The 16068-nt window shown below is 38.7% G+C and overlaps 1 protein-coding gene across 1 annotated transcript in view; it reads right to left on the bottom strand.

The window, feature by feature from the left end:
- The window catches only part of CORIN (corin, serine peptidase), a 225691-nt gene that overhangs the window by 31610 nt on the left and 178013 nt on the right, over positions 1 to 16068 (bottom strand). The window contains exons 16-18 of the mRNA XM_060148234.1: positions 6594 to 6710; positions 3943 to 3992; positions 3616 to 3790 (exon numbers count right to left, since the gene is read on the bottom strand). Of these exons, the coding sequence (XP_060004217.1) occupies positions 3616 to 3790; positions 3943 to 3992; positions 6594 to 6710 (342 nt within the window). The remainder of the gene's footprint in view (positions 1 to 3615; positions 3791 to 3942; positions 3993 to 6593; positions 6711 to 16068) is intronic.

The raw sequence follows: 16068 nt of genomic DNA, 5'->3' as shown, positions 1-16068 counted from the left end.
GTCTTCTGCTTATCATGGAGTTATAAATCAGAACTGGAAAAGACATCTGGAAACATCTGGCCCCTTCCAAAGCAATAACATTGCAATGTATTTCCTGACATACTACACAGACTCTTCCAATCATCTGGGGTCATTCTTACACATTAAAATTTCTCAAGAGGAGGTTCTGGTTTGATTTTTTACATTATATTTCCCCCAAAAGAGCAATCATATAGCTAGATATACAGATTTCCATTTTATAATCACTTCTCTTATTCTAATTACTTGTTTAAATGTCTGTCTCCTCACTAGGTTAGCATTCCAAGAAAGTAAACATATATTCATTTCTTTAACTCCCATATGGAGATGAATATACGTTCTGGGACTCTATTCTGTAGAAACAAGAGTACCAATAGGTGAATAGCTTTGCATAAGAAGATGTATTGCAGTGTTGTTAAAGTGATAGCAAACTGGAACTAACGTGAATGTCCATCAACTGGGGAATAATAAAGTATGGAGAATCTCTATGATGGAATATCATTTAGCTTTGAAAAAGAATGAGCTAGAGCTACATCAATTGACTTGGAGGGGATGTCCATTATATACTGCTACATGAGAAAAGCAACTTACAAACAAAAGTATAGCGTGTGATTTCAAATTGTAAAAATAAATGACACCCTGTGAAAAATATGTGTTTATAGCTGTGGAGGAACAATCACTAGGGGTGACCTTGAGGATGATGAGAAAGTAAAGGAGAGAGAGTATGGAAGGAGATAAAAATTGAGCTAGCAAAATGAAAAAATATTCATGCCATAATGCTAAGGGAAAAGTCAGAATGCATGTTTTTTTTGTTGTTGTTCTTTTATTTATTTTTGGCTGCGTTGGGCCTTCATTGCTGTGCGCAGGCTTTCTCTAGTTGCAGTGAGTGGGGGCTACTCTCCATTGTAGTGAGTGGGCTTCTCATTGCGGTGGCTTCTCTTGTTGTAGAGCGTGGGCTCTAGGCACACGGGCTTCAGTAGCTGTGGCTCGCGGGCTCTAGAGCACAGGCTCAGTAGTGGCGCATGGACTTAGTTGCGCCGCTGCATGTGGGATCTTCCCGGACCAGGGCTCGAACCCGTGTCCCCTGCATTGGCAGGCGGATTCTTAACCACTGTGCCTCCAGGGAAGTCCCTGAATGCATGTTTTTAGTAATGATATTTTAAAAAGAAAAATTTACCTTTATTGATGTCTTACTGATTGGTATCAGGCATGGTTCTTAAGGTTTTACATAGGCTATCTCACTTGATGCCTGCACCAACCCTGTGAGGTAGGGACTGTTATTTCCCTCATTTCATATATGAGGAAACTTGGCCCAGAGAAGTTCATAAATTGACACAGTAAGTGGCAAAGCTGAGAGAAAATAATAATAGACAAAGAGGCAAAAAAATGAAATTGCATTTTTTTCTACAAATTAACCTGGTAAAATGAAAATAATCAATTTAATGAGGTGATAGAACTGTGAGTTATTTGTATTAAATTTTTGCTATTATTTATTATTACTTTAAAATAAAGTAAAATTATTAAAAATAAAAAGAAGAAAATGGGAAGTATGGTGGTTTTTCAAACATGTCCTCAAATACTTTGCCACTCCTCTCGCCGAGAGAAGAGTTCTATGTTTCTTCCCTTTGAATCTGGGTGGGGCTGTGACAGCTCTGACCAACTCCGCAGTGTAAGTAATGTTGTGCGTCTCTGGAGGCTGGATCCAAAAAGGCTTCCTCCTGGCTCCCTTTTTGGGACTCTCACTTTGGGGGATGCTAGCTACCAAGCTGTGAGTCTCACTTGGAGAGAAACAAATGCCCCTGCCAACAGGCAGCATTCACTGCCAGCCTTCAGGTAGTGCCAGCCCCTAGAACCTTAGTACCTTCCAGCAGAGTCCCCAGACGTCGCTGAGCAGAGACAAACCACAAGCTATTTCCTGTCTAGATGTCTAATCTCCAGAATCGTCCATGGGCATGAAAAATGGTTGTTGTTTGTTGTTGTTATTTTGTTATTGTTTGGTTAGGAGTCTTTTTTTTTTTTTTTTGCTCCTAAATTATACAACAACAGTCGAAATAGATGAGGACCTTCTGCAGTGATGTTTGTCAACTTGGGGTAGGTTTCCCCTTGGTCTTATTTTTCTGCTCCCTTTAGGTATTTTGTGATGATTAATTTTATGTGCCAAGTGGCTGGACCATGGTGCCCCAATATTTGGCCAAACATTTTTCTGGATGTTTCTGTGAAGGTGTTTTTTGGGAAGAGATTAGCATTCAAAATGGTAGACTATTAGTAAAGCAGGTTACCCTCCATAATGTGGGTGGGCCTTACCCAATCAGTTGTAGACTTTCACAGAGCAAAGACTGATCTCCCCAGAGCAAGAAGGAGTTCTGCCAGCATGCTGCCTTTGGACTTGAACTGCAGCTCTTCCCTGAGTCTCCAGCCTGCCTGCCACCCCATCAGACTTTAGACTCACCAAGCCTGCAGGAACGTTTGCCAATTCCTGGAAAACTCTTTCTCTCTCTCTCATTGGTCTGTTTCTCTGGACAGCCCTGACTAACACACATATTATACTTTTCACTCTACTTCCCAAACTCCTCACCAATTCCTCCAGCATCCTAACCTCACTGTAGTATCTATGTAACTCAGCTCTGTTTAACTTCATATGCATTTGATGTATTTAAGAGGGCTAGAAAAGAGACTAAAGCTGGCTAGAGAGTCAATCTTCTAAACTTCTTCCTCTTCCTCCCTCCTTAGGACATAAATCATAAGCAATATACATCTGTTGCCAATAAATGAGCAGCACCTATATACGATGATAACACCAAGGGTAGAAAAATCTAAGCAGGTAAGGACCTGGGAAGGAGATCAACTGTGGATTTTGCACTGAGTTACAGAATGGCATATGGGCATATACGCTGAGAAAACCGTAATTCAAAAAGAGTCATGTACCAAAATGTTCATTGCAGCTCTATTTACAATAGCCCAGAGATGGAAGCAACCTAAGTGTCCATCGACAGATGAATGGATAAAGAAGATGTGGCACATATATACAATGGAATATTACTCAGCCATAAAAAGAAACGAAATTGAGCTATTTGTAGTGAGGTGGATGGACCTAGAGTCTGTCATACAGAGTGAAGTAAGTCAGAAAGAGAAAAACAAATACCGTATGCCAACACATATATATGGAAACTAAGGAAAAAAAAAAGTTCATGAAGAACCTAGGGACAAGTCAGGAATAAAGACACAGACCTACTAGAGAATGGACCTGAGGATACGGGGAGGGCAAAGGGTAAGTTGTGACAAAGTGAGAGAGAGGCATGGACATATATACACTACCAAACGTAAGGTAGATAGCTAGTGGGAAGCAGCCGCATAGCACAGGGAGATCAGCTCGGTGCTTTGTGACCACCTAGATGGGTGGGATAGGGAGGATGGGAGGGAGGGAGACGCAAGAGGGAAGAGAGATGGGAACATATGTATATGTATAACTGATTCACTTTGTTATAAAGCAGAAACTAACACACCATTGTAGAGCAATTATACTCCAATAAAGAGGTTAAAAAAAAATACCCAAGTGACAAAATGATCAGGCAAAGTAAAAGAAAAGGTGCAGCTTACCCCTCGAAGCAGTGGGCGACTGTCAGAACCCACTTCTTGGCAATGAGGACACAGCCACAAATGTGACCACTGGGTTCACTCTGCAGGGAACACTGCCAGGGCCACCTTCCTGGGCGACTCGTCCGACCCCCAAGGATCCTCTTGTTCATTCGGGCAGCAGGGCGGCGCCCACAGTCTACCAAGGAGCAGGAAACAGTATGTGACTCACTACCAAAACCAGCTAGATGCTTGCATCTTTGCTGTCACGTACAAGTGATCATTTTTTCCCTTGAGCCAATCCAGTTAAATTAAGTTCATATCCCATTGTTACACCGCTAATTCGCTCACCTTGTTTAGTACATAGAAGAGAAATCTTACTTCTGCTGTGACAGGACTGCCTAGATTTGGAAACATAAAATGGCATAATATTCAGTTACATATTTATCGTTCACTTCAAACACTTTACCAGTGAAAGGCAAGAAATAGCTTATACTTAAGTCAGGAATTCTCAAGGCAGGGCTGTGGTCAGATATCACCTTAGAGGTGGAGGTATATGAAGGATGTACTTTTTTTAAGTGTATTTAATATCATCATTATACACTTTCACATTTGTGGGAAGAGAAACTATTGTTAGCAAAGGTTCCCACATCATCTTGGCTGGTGGCACCACCCATAATACTGACTCAATGATTTTCAAAGGAGGGAGAGGAAAAGGAAAGGCATTAGTCTGCTTCCCAGAATGTATGGTGAGGAGGGAGCATATCAGAGTTTTATGCTTATGGAGAGGACATGTATGGCCAAAAGAAGCTGAGAAATAGCTTGAGAGAAAAAAAATATTGCTTCAGAAAGTTAGAGAACAGAGAAAGGAATTGAATATTTAGACTAGAAAAGAATCTTGAGACTTTTTTTTATTATCTTTTTTTTTAAGTTGAAATATAGTTGATTTACAATATTGTGTTAGTTTCAGGTATACACATAGTGATTCAGTTTTTTTCTGATTATATTCCATTATAGGTTATTATAAGATATTGAATATAATTTCCCATACTATACAGTAAATCTTTATTGCTTATCTGTTTTATGTATACTAGTCTGTATCTGTTAATCCCATACTCCTAATTTGTCCCTCCCTCCATCCGTTTCCCCTTTGGTAACCATATATTTGTTTTCTATGTTACTGAGACTTTCAATGTTAAACTGTGTATCTATGATTAGCTGACAGGAAGAAGGGGATTAAATTCATCCCATGTAACTCTAGATGGCATGATCAGAATCAGTAGGGAGAACTTATAGAAAGAGTGCATTCAGGAAAGGAAGAACTTTCTAAAAATTAGAGTTTAGCTTTGAAGGCAAGAACATGGTTTAAGCATCTATCAATGTGGCTGAACAAGAGAATTTAGCTTAGGGTACACTAAGTTTTAAACACAAAGTCTCTTCCAAGCATTTATTCACAATGCAAATTTAAAAGAAAAAAAACCACGTTGGGACTGTCAAAAATACTATGACATGCTTAGAATCCTAGATATGTCAGAAGAAAGAAAAACAACCCTATGTCATTTCCACATTCCTTTTTGAAGATCTACTGTATTTTCATTTCTTGCTAAATTTGCATGGGGATATGTGTATACAATAAATTATATAATACAGAAAAAGCACATTTGTGTTTTGCCTTCTCACAACCTGAAGTCGTATCTCCTCCTCACTCTCTATTTCGTTATCCTTAGTTTGTTTGTAACACTTCCAAATATCTAAAATTCATTTTGTTTATTACTAGCTTAGAGTCTCTCTGTCCACCTCTACAATGTATGTTTCCTGAGACCACGGTCCTTGGCCTCCTCATCCACTTCTACATCCCTGCAGAGCTTAACAATGAACCCAGCATAGAAGAGATACAAATAATTAGTTGTTATTTGTTAGATCTTAAAGTCACAGCTTTTAGGAATAGGAAAAGACCAAAGACTATGTGTCTCAACTCTTATTTTAAAGGAAATTGTGGTTTATAGGATCACACATCTAGTTAGCAAGCCAGGACTAGAACAGGTCCACCAACTCCCAACTTAGAATGAGTTTATCTATCTATCTATCTATCTATCTATCTGACCTGAAAGGGATTTTCTGGCAGTCCCAGTTTGGGGAAACAAATCACTGTTGAAAGACTCAGGTCACTGGAGGAAGTGCTTCAGTTGACAACTATTCAGAAATTTGGTTGCAAGTTTGGTCTATGGGGAAAATGTCAAGACATTCTAAAGACAAATGGTTTTTTGGTTAAATGGTTAGTTTTACTCTTTAGAATTCTTATGTACTGATTTCTCTAACATTTGTTAAAAGCTTTGGAGTCAGATAAACTTGGTTTGAGTTCAGAGACTATCACTTATCATCTGTGAGCTGTGAATTTTGAGCAAGTTATTTAAATACTCTATAGCTATGTCCCTATAATGTAACAAGCACTAAATGAGTGTTAATTCCCTCAATTTACCTTTCTCCTGCACCCCTACCCAAGATGAGGGAGGCAATGTTGCCATGATTTTTTAGGGGAAATTTTTCAGAAGTGTATTTTCAAGGTTACTTGATTATAATTTTATTTTGTGTCTGTTTTTTCCTCAGGCTCTCCAAGTTTTATCAGTTGCCATTATTTCAATTTCTTCTGTTAACTAGTCCCATGTAACATCTGTAGAAAGTGTAGATATTAAGAATTTATTTTTAATAGGATGTGAAAAAAACTCCAAGATTAGAACCCAAGCTCCTCCTCCTTAACCATGATAGTTTCTGCAATCATCATTAAAGAAAAATGTAATTAGCCAAGAGAAAAAGATCTATGTCTACAAAGAAGAAAAAAAGCCAAATGATGTCGAAATATAAAGGCCCATAGCTATTCTATGGAAGCTCTTTTTTGATGTGACAAATGTGGATTATCTTAAATTAGAAACAGAAGAAGGGCCCTGATGATGGATGTTTGCTCCATAATCCACTCTACACAGCTCTAGTGATGGGTGTCTTACCCTTTTACCAGTAGTTCATGCAAAGTGGTCCCATTAAGGCTTTCCCAGTCGGAGTGCAATGTCAGCCACTGCTGGTCTCGCTCCTGTTCCTGTATCACTTTGGTCACAGATGGTTCTCTGATAGAAGGGCAAATACCAGATAAATATTCAAAGTACAATGACCTTTGACCAGGCGATATCATTATTTAGCACTTACTCTCTTATAAAAAGAAGCATTAAATTATCAGCCAATATTTCAAGATTAGTATTGGAAGAAGTTTGGCATGTAATGTGATCAGCAAGAGGGGAAGTTACTAAAAGTATCCTGAAGCAACAAACGTCCACACTGTTACAGCTATTTTAGTCATTCTCTCTGCTGACATGTATTTGAACTTTGTGAGGTGTCGGAATTCTAACATATACGATGTAGAAGTTCCAATACCTAAAAAACAAGAGCAACTTTAGGCAGGGATCAAAAGTAAAATAAAATTTATCTGCCTGGAGTATTTTTTCCTTCACTTTTCTTGCCCAATGTATTCCTGCAATAAAGCGATACCTTAAAATAAATAATAAGTAAAGAGAATCAATGGCCATGTAGTGTCTGTTCAGACAGTATAAAACTGTAAGCGGAATTTTTTCAACATACTGCAGAATCTTTATGCACTAAAAATTAGGAAGGTCTCTAGAAAGTAGAGACAGGAGTTAGACAACATCATTTTGCTGTTTACCCATATTCTCACTTAAACTCTACCAGTACTTTCCTATTAATGTCTCATTCAATCATCAAATAAATATGCTTGTACCCAAGATGTACCCAAGATTTAAAACCTTAGGTTTCAAAAGTGTTTGCGTTTTGGTGTAAAATATCCTATTCCTCATGAAATAATTGGTTTACTTAGGCAATCCATATTTGAAGAAAATCTTTTGGATTTTTATCACCTGATGCTATTAAGGGTAGCAGAGGTAGAGGAATTCATTTTAGATAGGAGGAACGAGGGCTCCTTCTGAATCTGGAAGTAGGAGAGAAGGAAGCAGGTACTTAGTTGGATTTGGAGATGGGGAGAGAATTCAAAAGAATTCATCAAGAGAATTCAAATCAGACAATCCGATAATCTTTTCTTTTCAAGTACGAGGGGGGCTCCTCGAATGAAGGTGGGGGGGTGGTGGCAGGGGTGCATGATGGTTAGGAAAGTGATGTGTATATGAAATTGTTCCCTGGTGGAAGTATTTGGAGAAACACATCAAAGATAACTTCAAAAGAATGGCAAGCAGTGCTAAGGATTCAAATGAACCTGGAAATCTAGTAGCATCAAGTCTGTGAGCTTAGTGACTTTCTTTTTTTGATAATGGAATGCCAATTTTTTGTAAAAAGGGGGGGCACAGGAAGGGAAGAAAAGTTAGATTCAGTGGCATTGAAAGAAAAACTATCACTTCCCCTGGTCATCGATTATTTTAAAACTACTGTCATTACAGAATAGAAAATAAAAGAAACAAAAACCTCCCCAAATCCAGTTATTTTAAAAAGAATAAAACCCTCTAAAGAGAAGACTTGAGGATAGAATAAGAACCAAAGATTAAAAACAAAACAGAGTCCTTAATCATGGATGAATTCTAATCATTTGATTTAAAAACAAATGGCATAAACCCTGCCCATGCTTTAAGAAGCATCGCACAAGCTTTAATTTATTTAGATACTTGAATGAACTGTTTTATATTTGAAGATGTCACAAAACCTACTGCAAAATGAGAATTCTTTCCTTCACCAAAATGAGGCTCTGGCTTTAATCCCAGAAGTGCTGTATGCAGAGGCACAGTGGGATGGAAAATACAAAAATCAGAGACCACACACACCACTCGTGGTGTTTCTCTTGATACCTGCATCCTGAGAATTCCTTTCTGCAGTAGAACAATCTGTGGCCTCCTAAATCCAGGCATTTTACTCGCAAAAAGCCAAAGGAAGATCAGCTTCGATTTGTTATTTAATGAAATCATTCTTTAGGCAGATATTTACAGGGCAACAGGGACTTGCATGGGGACAAGTCAGCACAGGATTTGCACTGATGCTAGATAGGAAAATCATTGCAAAGGACGCTTCAGTCTTTCAACTCCCGAGGTCCCTTCCAGTCACCTCAAGGGATGTTTTTGCATTTCATTCATTAACCTCCAACAAGAAAGGCAATTTAGCCTGAATCTCTCAGTCACACCAAGCGGAAAATCTAAGAAATTCATCATCAACAAGAAGGGAGAATCATTACAAAAGTTAGTTTCCCATGAAATTCTTAAACCCTAGCATGCTTCTCATGCACAAAAATAAATCTTTCAGCCCTAGAAATGTCATCTTATGGCCCATTAAAAAAATATCAGCGAATCCATATGTCGGCTTCTGCCATTATACAGAATCTGAGCATCTGTGTGATTTCAACTTTTATTTTTTTCTTTAAATAATTTTTAAAATCATGAAAGTAATACTCATACATGGAAAAAACCCAAACATTATAAATGAAAAAATGTCCTTCCCATCCAAGATGTATAAAAACCATCACTGTAAATAGCATTTGAGTATTCCTGCCAAGCTTTTTCTGTAGTCCTTGTACGTACACCCCTCTTTTTTTAGTCTATACACGTTGTTCTGGGTGGTGTTGATGATGCTTTCGTTTAATGATTTATCTTGGACGTTTTTGCATAATAATAGCTAGATAATAATAATAACAATGATATTATTATTATTAACTAATAACTGTTTTCTGTAGGGCAAGCACTAAGAGATTAGTAATTTGTTTTATATTATTTAATCCTCTCAACAACTTTGTGAAGTATGCTTTATTATTATTCCCCATTTTGGAGATGAAAAAATTGAGGCAAAGCGAGAATAAGTAATTTTCCCGAGGTCACACAGCTCTGGTATTGAGTCCCTTTGGTCTGACATCAGAGCACCATTTCTAACACTATGAACACTATGCAGCCCTCCTCTATTAAGGGGACACACCATGTTCTTTCCATAGCTGCAAAGTGTTCCATTATATGGATGTACATTTACTTTACCAATCCACTATTGAGGCTGTTTCCAATTTCTGGCTATAACAAAAAAGCAGCTGTTAATACTCTTTGACCATTCACCTTTGCTTACATGCACACATGTGACTTGAGGATAAATTCCTAGAAATAAAATTATTGAATCAAAATGTAAATTTTTTATGAATTTCCCCTTCAAAGAGTAATGTCAATTTACAAACTTATCAAGAGTAGGTTTGTCTATACTTTTTAATTTTTGTAACTACGTACATAATGTAAGTCATGCTATTAAAACATATCTGGAACTTAACTGCTCAAATTTTGTTTAACAGTTGGTGATGCATTTGACTTATCTTTTTCCATATTATATCAAGAGACAAATCCTGTTGGGTAGAGAGCAAAAGAGCAAAAAAAGCATCTTGCTGGTGATGAAGTCTCAAAGTCACTGTATCCTAAGGGAGTCTGAGCAGGGAATGCAGTCAGACCCAAAGGCTTCTAGAGCAGCTATGAAATCATATACAGAGAAGGAAATTTAAGCAACAATCTACTCCAGTGCCCTCTTTTGACAGTGCGAGAAAACTAAGACATAGACCCAATCCCAAACATTTGAGGAGCCCAGAGCGAGAGTATAAATGGAGGCCCATATACTATAGGTCTACATATTTAGATATTATAAATCAAGTTAACAAGCTGTTAAAGAAAACATATTCTATCTTCCCATCTTGATCAACATATCTTTTAGGTTCAAATATAGAATTCTTGGACTCCTTGGAACAGTGGTTTTCAAACTTTAGCATTCATTAGAATCAACTGGAGGACCAGTTACAACAAAGATTGTTGGCCCCATACCCAGATTTCCAGGTTTGATAAGTCTGAGATGGGGCCCCCAGTTTGCCTATCTAACAAGATGCCAGGTGATACAGATGCTGTGGTCTGGGACCACACTTTGAAAACAGTTCACCGGGCTCCAGGTGGGCATACCTCTGGTGGGCAGACTCTTTGCCCCATGAGGTGAGGCACAGCTAAGAAGAAAGACCAGAGTGGTCCCTCTAAGTCAGGGTTTCTCACCTTTGGCACTACTGACGTTTTATGCCAGATAATTATTTGCTATGCGGGGCTGTCCTGGGCACTGTAGGATGTTCAGCATCACCCCTGGCTCCCACACACAAAATACTAGTATCACCACACCACTCCTGGACTGACAATCAAAAAGGTCTTCAGACATTTCCTAAAGTCCCCTCGGGGCAAAGTCACCGCTGGTTGAGTTCTGGGGTCCAGGGCAAGGCCCCTCTGCTCTGGGTCTAAAAGCAGTTCTGCACAAAGAAGCAAGAGAATTTCGCTCAAATCTGCTTCCTGAAATGTGTGGCCGTAAGACACATATAAAAAATGTATAATTCCCCCATACCCACTGAAATGAGAAAACAGAACATATCTAGAATTCTGAAACATCCTGATATTTTGAAAGGAAGTCTATATTTTAAGGCTTAGGTGAACAATCAGATCTCTAGACAACTTGGCTTATTCTTGTCTCTCTCAGGTCACTTGGTGTTGAGTAACGAGGCATTCCATGCTTGTGTTATAATTACGTAGGGGCTGCTTACCTAAAAAATGAAAGGCAGCACAAATCCCACAAAGCAAAGGGCTTCTTTACTTTTGTCAGCAAGACAGTAGTGCAGGACTTACCTAGACATGCCACACATTCCAGTGGAAGGACCAGGTCTTATTCTATGGCATCTCTTGCTCGGGAAAGTCATGAGTCCTCAACCTCAGTACCGATGGTTAGTCTTGAAATACAAATGCCTTGTGTAGTGGATAAATTACTTGCAATTCTAAATATCCTCCTCAGAACCTGGAACCTTTCTGTTAAACATTTCGTATCTGATTTCAAAAATCTTATCTTAAACCCTGTCATGTTATTGTCTCTGTTTGGTTCCTATAGTTTAGACATGTTAATATTAAAAGCTAGTTAAATGATTTTGCCAGGTAGAAGGAAGACCTAGAAATATTGACAGAAAGGCATCATAGGTTGCAAACAAACACAAGTGAACACGACCATAGAATCGTTCCTCTGGTTAGATAGCTCAGCTTACACTTTATACAGCAAAACTCCCGTCAATAGAAATGTTTCAAAGAAAAGCATAAAGTCTGAGCTTATTTTTCCAGTAAAATAAGTATTTAAAAATATTTTTTATTGTAATCTTAACTGAAAATATATAATTTTAGCCATTTATCTACCTCAAAGGTAGAGTATAATAACTGTATTAGGCCATGATTTACAGGTACAAGTGACAAAAACTATCTCAAAGAAAAGAGAAGCTATAGATTATAAAATTAAATTATAGACTATTCATATTTCATAAAAAAATCAATGACATAATCTATTTCTAGCATACAATAAATTGAAAACTATAGCTATTAAATATATGTTCTCTCATTCTCATATAAATTAGAAAATAAAACTAGTAAAGCACTATTTAAAATAAACATTTCATTAAAGATATAAAAAAATTAATCAATCATAAAATTAAAATGTCATTTGATCATTTACAAGATTTCAATCTTATATTGTAAAACAAACTCAATAAATGGTGTTAGGTTGTAAGTATATTTTTGAGCAGTAATATATACCTCTTTCAGAATCTACAGTAGTCCAAGTATTTCCTTCTGGCTATTTTATCTTCAAAAAAAGATCCCTTTTCTTTTTTGATAACTTGGAGGAAAACTTTGGGGACATGTTTTTTTTAATTTTTAAGAGACAGAGACAACATTGTCTTGAAAGAAACTTATTTAGTTGTTTAGAAAATGTTTCCTGTTTGTCTTTACCTTCTTTTAGTTCATCAGTGTAAAACTAAAGATTACCAGTTTCAATTACAATATGCCGTTTTTTTATTCCACTAGTTCAGAAAGTCTTGGAACCAAGGTAGAATTTAGTTTTCTAATAGAAGCTTTGCTTCGTCAATTGCTCTTTTCTTCCTCATCTTGATATTATAGGCATAGAGAAAGTGCATCTTTATTCAATTCAAACTTTTAAGGCAGAATATGACTCTCTGGGTACATTACAAAATAAAATAATTCAAACTTCAGGGCTTTAAAAAATATTCAGTTAACAGTATTACACCACCACCAACAACAAAAATCAGCATTTTAGTACCTAAAATAGTGCCCGAATATCTGAATATCAAAAAGTAGAAATGTAATCAATCACTAAAGGGATGTGGATGGTCTTCAGGATGGCTGATGCCTGGGGACCAAGCACCTTCACGATTCTCCATTTCTCATCTCCACTTCCTTCAGTGGGAGGGAGGAGGACGAGGTGGGAGGTGGCTTTAATGACCTCCAAGTGACTTTTCCACAAGCTAGGGGACAGGCTGTCTGCAGCTCTAAACTCAAATCCTTCATCTTTGTGACCAAAAAGGAAAGACGTCTTCTCTCCCCAGTCCACTTAAAACAAATCTTATTGAAAAACTTTAAGTATCACAAAACCAGTCACTGTAGCCCAGGAGTGAGGTCCTTTGATTAGTCCAGCTTGGGTGAGGTATTACCTACCCCTCTACCAATCACTGAGGCCAAGAAAAGTGGGTCATGTACAAAGATGGCATCCCCCTTTGGGATCCCAAGGATAGAATGGGAAGTGAAGCAAGTCCCAAAATGAAGGGATGCAGGTCCCAAAGGAAAAGGAGGGAGGCAGAGAGGCAACACAATAAATGTCTGCTACAAGTGACTTTACTTGAAATTTTTTAGTTCAAAAGATTACTATGCCTCGGAGTCAAGATCTACATGTTCTTTTGTTAGCTTCTGGAAGATGTAGGAAGAGTACAAGATTGGGTAGATATTAGACTTATGTTCATGAATGACACAATGGGTTAATCAGTGAGTGTTCAGTGAACTCAGTTTACTCATTGCCAAAGGAATATCACCCTGGCAGAATTTAAACAAATGACACAGTCAGATGGACAAGGGTTAAAACTGATGATTAATAAGGTTAATAAGCTGGAATGGAAATGGAGACAACACACTGGTGTTATATCAGATGGAGTCCCTCCCTAAAGGAGTTTCAGTGAGAGGAACAAATTCCAAACGTGAAAAAATAATTTCTGATACCAATAAATGCTTTGAAGAAGACAGAGTAAGCAAATAAGAGAGTACCTTGGTGAGTGCGGAAGCTGCTCCAACTAGGGTTGTCAAGGAAGACCTTTGTAAATAGTTGACATACAAGCTTACAGACACGAATGATGAGATGGAGGTGATCCTGTTAAGGTCTAGAGATCAGCCTTCCAAACAAGAGGAACTGTGAAGCCAAAGCTCCCGAGATGCGAATGAGTTTGCAGCACTGGAATATCAGCAATAAGGTCAACGTGTGTAACATTTAGCGGACAAGTGGAGAGTGCTAGGAGATGGGGTCAGAGAGTGAGGCAGGGGCCGGATTATGCTTTACAGGCCAGAGTAAGAAATTGGATTTTGATTCCAAACTGTAAAAATAAAATGAAAAGACCAGTGGAGTTGGCATTTAGATAATATCATTACTATCAGTCCTGTCTTGGGGGTAAAAAGCAAGCCAAACTGCAGTAGGTTTCAAAGAAAACATGAAGAAGTTAAGTCATCACCAGGAGTCTCTGGTGTAGTTCCAAAAGGGGGATGCTGCCATATAAGGACTTCTAACAGAAATAACACAGGTCTTTCTGGTTAATTTCTGGTGGATTCTCAAGTTGTAAATCATGCTCTTACTTACCTAGGACCCATTCATATTCCTGCCGATGGCAATGCACTATGATGACCAGAGAATCTGATGCCCCCAAAGACTTTACAGAGATTGATTCTTCCCCATTCCAAGACCTTCTTGCTCACAATTAGCCCTGATATTTTTGGTGGAAAGGTGTGTTTTGACAATTCTGGAGAACTCATGGCAACCATCTTTGATTTTATAAATCCTGATGTGAACCTATTTTTTAATGGTGAACATTTTTATCACAAAATGGAATGGAAGAGAGTAAAAAAAATGTGCTTAATCCAGGATCTAGCATAGTTTTATTCCAGTTAATAACGGTGAATTTCCCTACACCACTGAGAAGTTTCCATTTACTTTCATAAGTTATTCATTAACCCAACTGACACAGTTTGAGATTCAGTTTGCTAACAAATAATCCGAATTCTTCGCAGAGCTTGCTGATAGTGATCATGTGGAAATGCTCTTAGGACAACTGGTAGACTCACCTTCCTCTTGCTTATGAAAGCCTCATACCTAGTGGTCTCATGGAAGACCTTAAAAAATATTTCCTCCTCCTTCAGGATGTAGCACTTTTTCAGGAAAATTCTTCTTCTTCCTTAGCTCTGAACAGCATGTTCCAGAGAATTCTACACTCATACATTGGACTTTATGATTTTCTTCTCATCCAGGCACTCATTTAACTAGCAGCTTCTTGGGAATGTGTTAAGAAATTAATTTCTCATGCCCAAACCACATGTCTGCCAGAGAAGCTACGAAGCTGCATGAGAAAGAAAACAACACTTCGTGGATTTGCCTCAGCTGACGTCTACTTAGAATAAGACAAGCATGTACTTATTACTATATGTCTTTTCAAAAAGTGAAAAACAGGGCTTCCCTGGTGGCGCAGTGCTTGAGAGTCTGCCTGCTGATGCAGGGGACACGGGTTCGTGCCCCGGTCCTGGAAGATCCCACATGCCGCGGAGCGGCTGGGCCCGTGAGCCATGGCCACTGAGCCTGCACGTCCGGAGCCTGTGCTGCGCAACGGGAGAGGCCACAAGTGAGAGGCCCGCGTACCGCAAAAAAAAAAAAAAGTGAAAAACACTTAGATCCTGGTCGTGCATGATGAATTTCCACCACCACCACCTCCTCACTGCTATCCACTTAAAAATCCTACAATAAGATCACAAGGTGATGTTAAGATCTACCACAAAACACCTACATAAAGCAATACTAAATGGGGTTTATGTTTAAGAAGCTGGTTGGCCACATCAGTCATGGCATTTTTACTGAAGAACTGGGTGCCATAGGGGATCTACTCCTAGTACCCAAGAGATCTCTTCCACTTGCTTGGACTTACATCCTAGCTCTGTATTTTTCTGCAAGTAGCAAAGTTCCTTGGCCTCTCTAATCCTCAGTTTCCTCGTACATAAAATAGAAATAACAATACTACTTGTCTTATAGGATTACAATGTGGATAAACTGAGATAATACTTATCAAGTACTCAGAACAGCCTGGCACATAATTAAGGTTGGCCATTATTATTTTTTTATTATTATTTTTTTTTGCAGTACGCGGGCCTCTCACTGTTGTGGCCTCTCTCATCGCGGAGCACAGGCTCCGGACGTGCAGGCTCAGCGGCCATGGCTCACGGGTCCAGCCGCTCCGCGGCACGTGGGATCCTCCTGGACCGGGGCACGAACCCGCGTCCCCTGCATCGGCAGGCGGACTCTCAACCACTGCGCCACCAGGGAAGCCCAAGGTTGGCCATTATTATTCTC

Source organism: Lagenorhynchus albirostris, chromosome 4 (assembly GCF_949774975.1).
Source record: "Lagenorhynchus albirostris chromosome 4, mLagAlb1.1, whole genome shotgun sequence".
In the NCBI taxonomy this organism is placed as follows: domain Eukaryota; kingdom Metazoa; phylum Chordata; class Mammalia; order Artiodactyla; family Delphinidae; genus Lagenorhynchus; species Lagenorhynchus albirostris.
The sequence above is the reverse complement of the archived record's forward strand: the minus strand, read 5'-3'. Positions and strand labels throughout refer to the sequence as shown.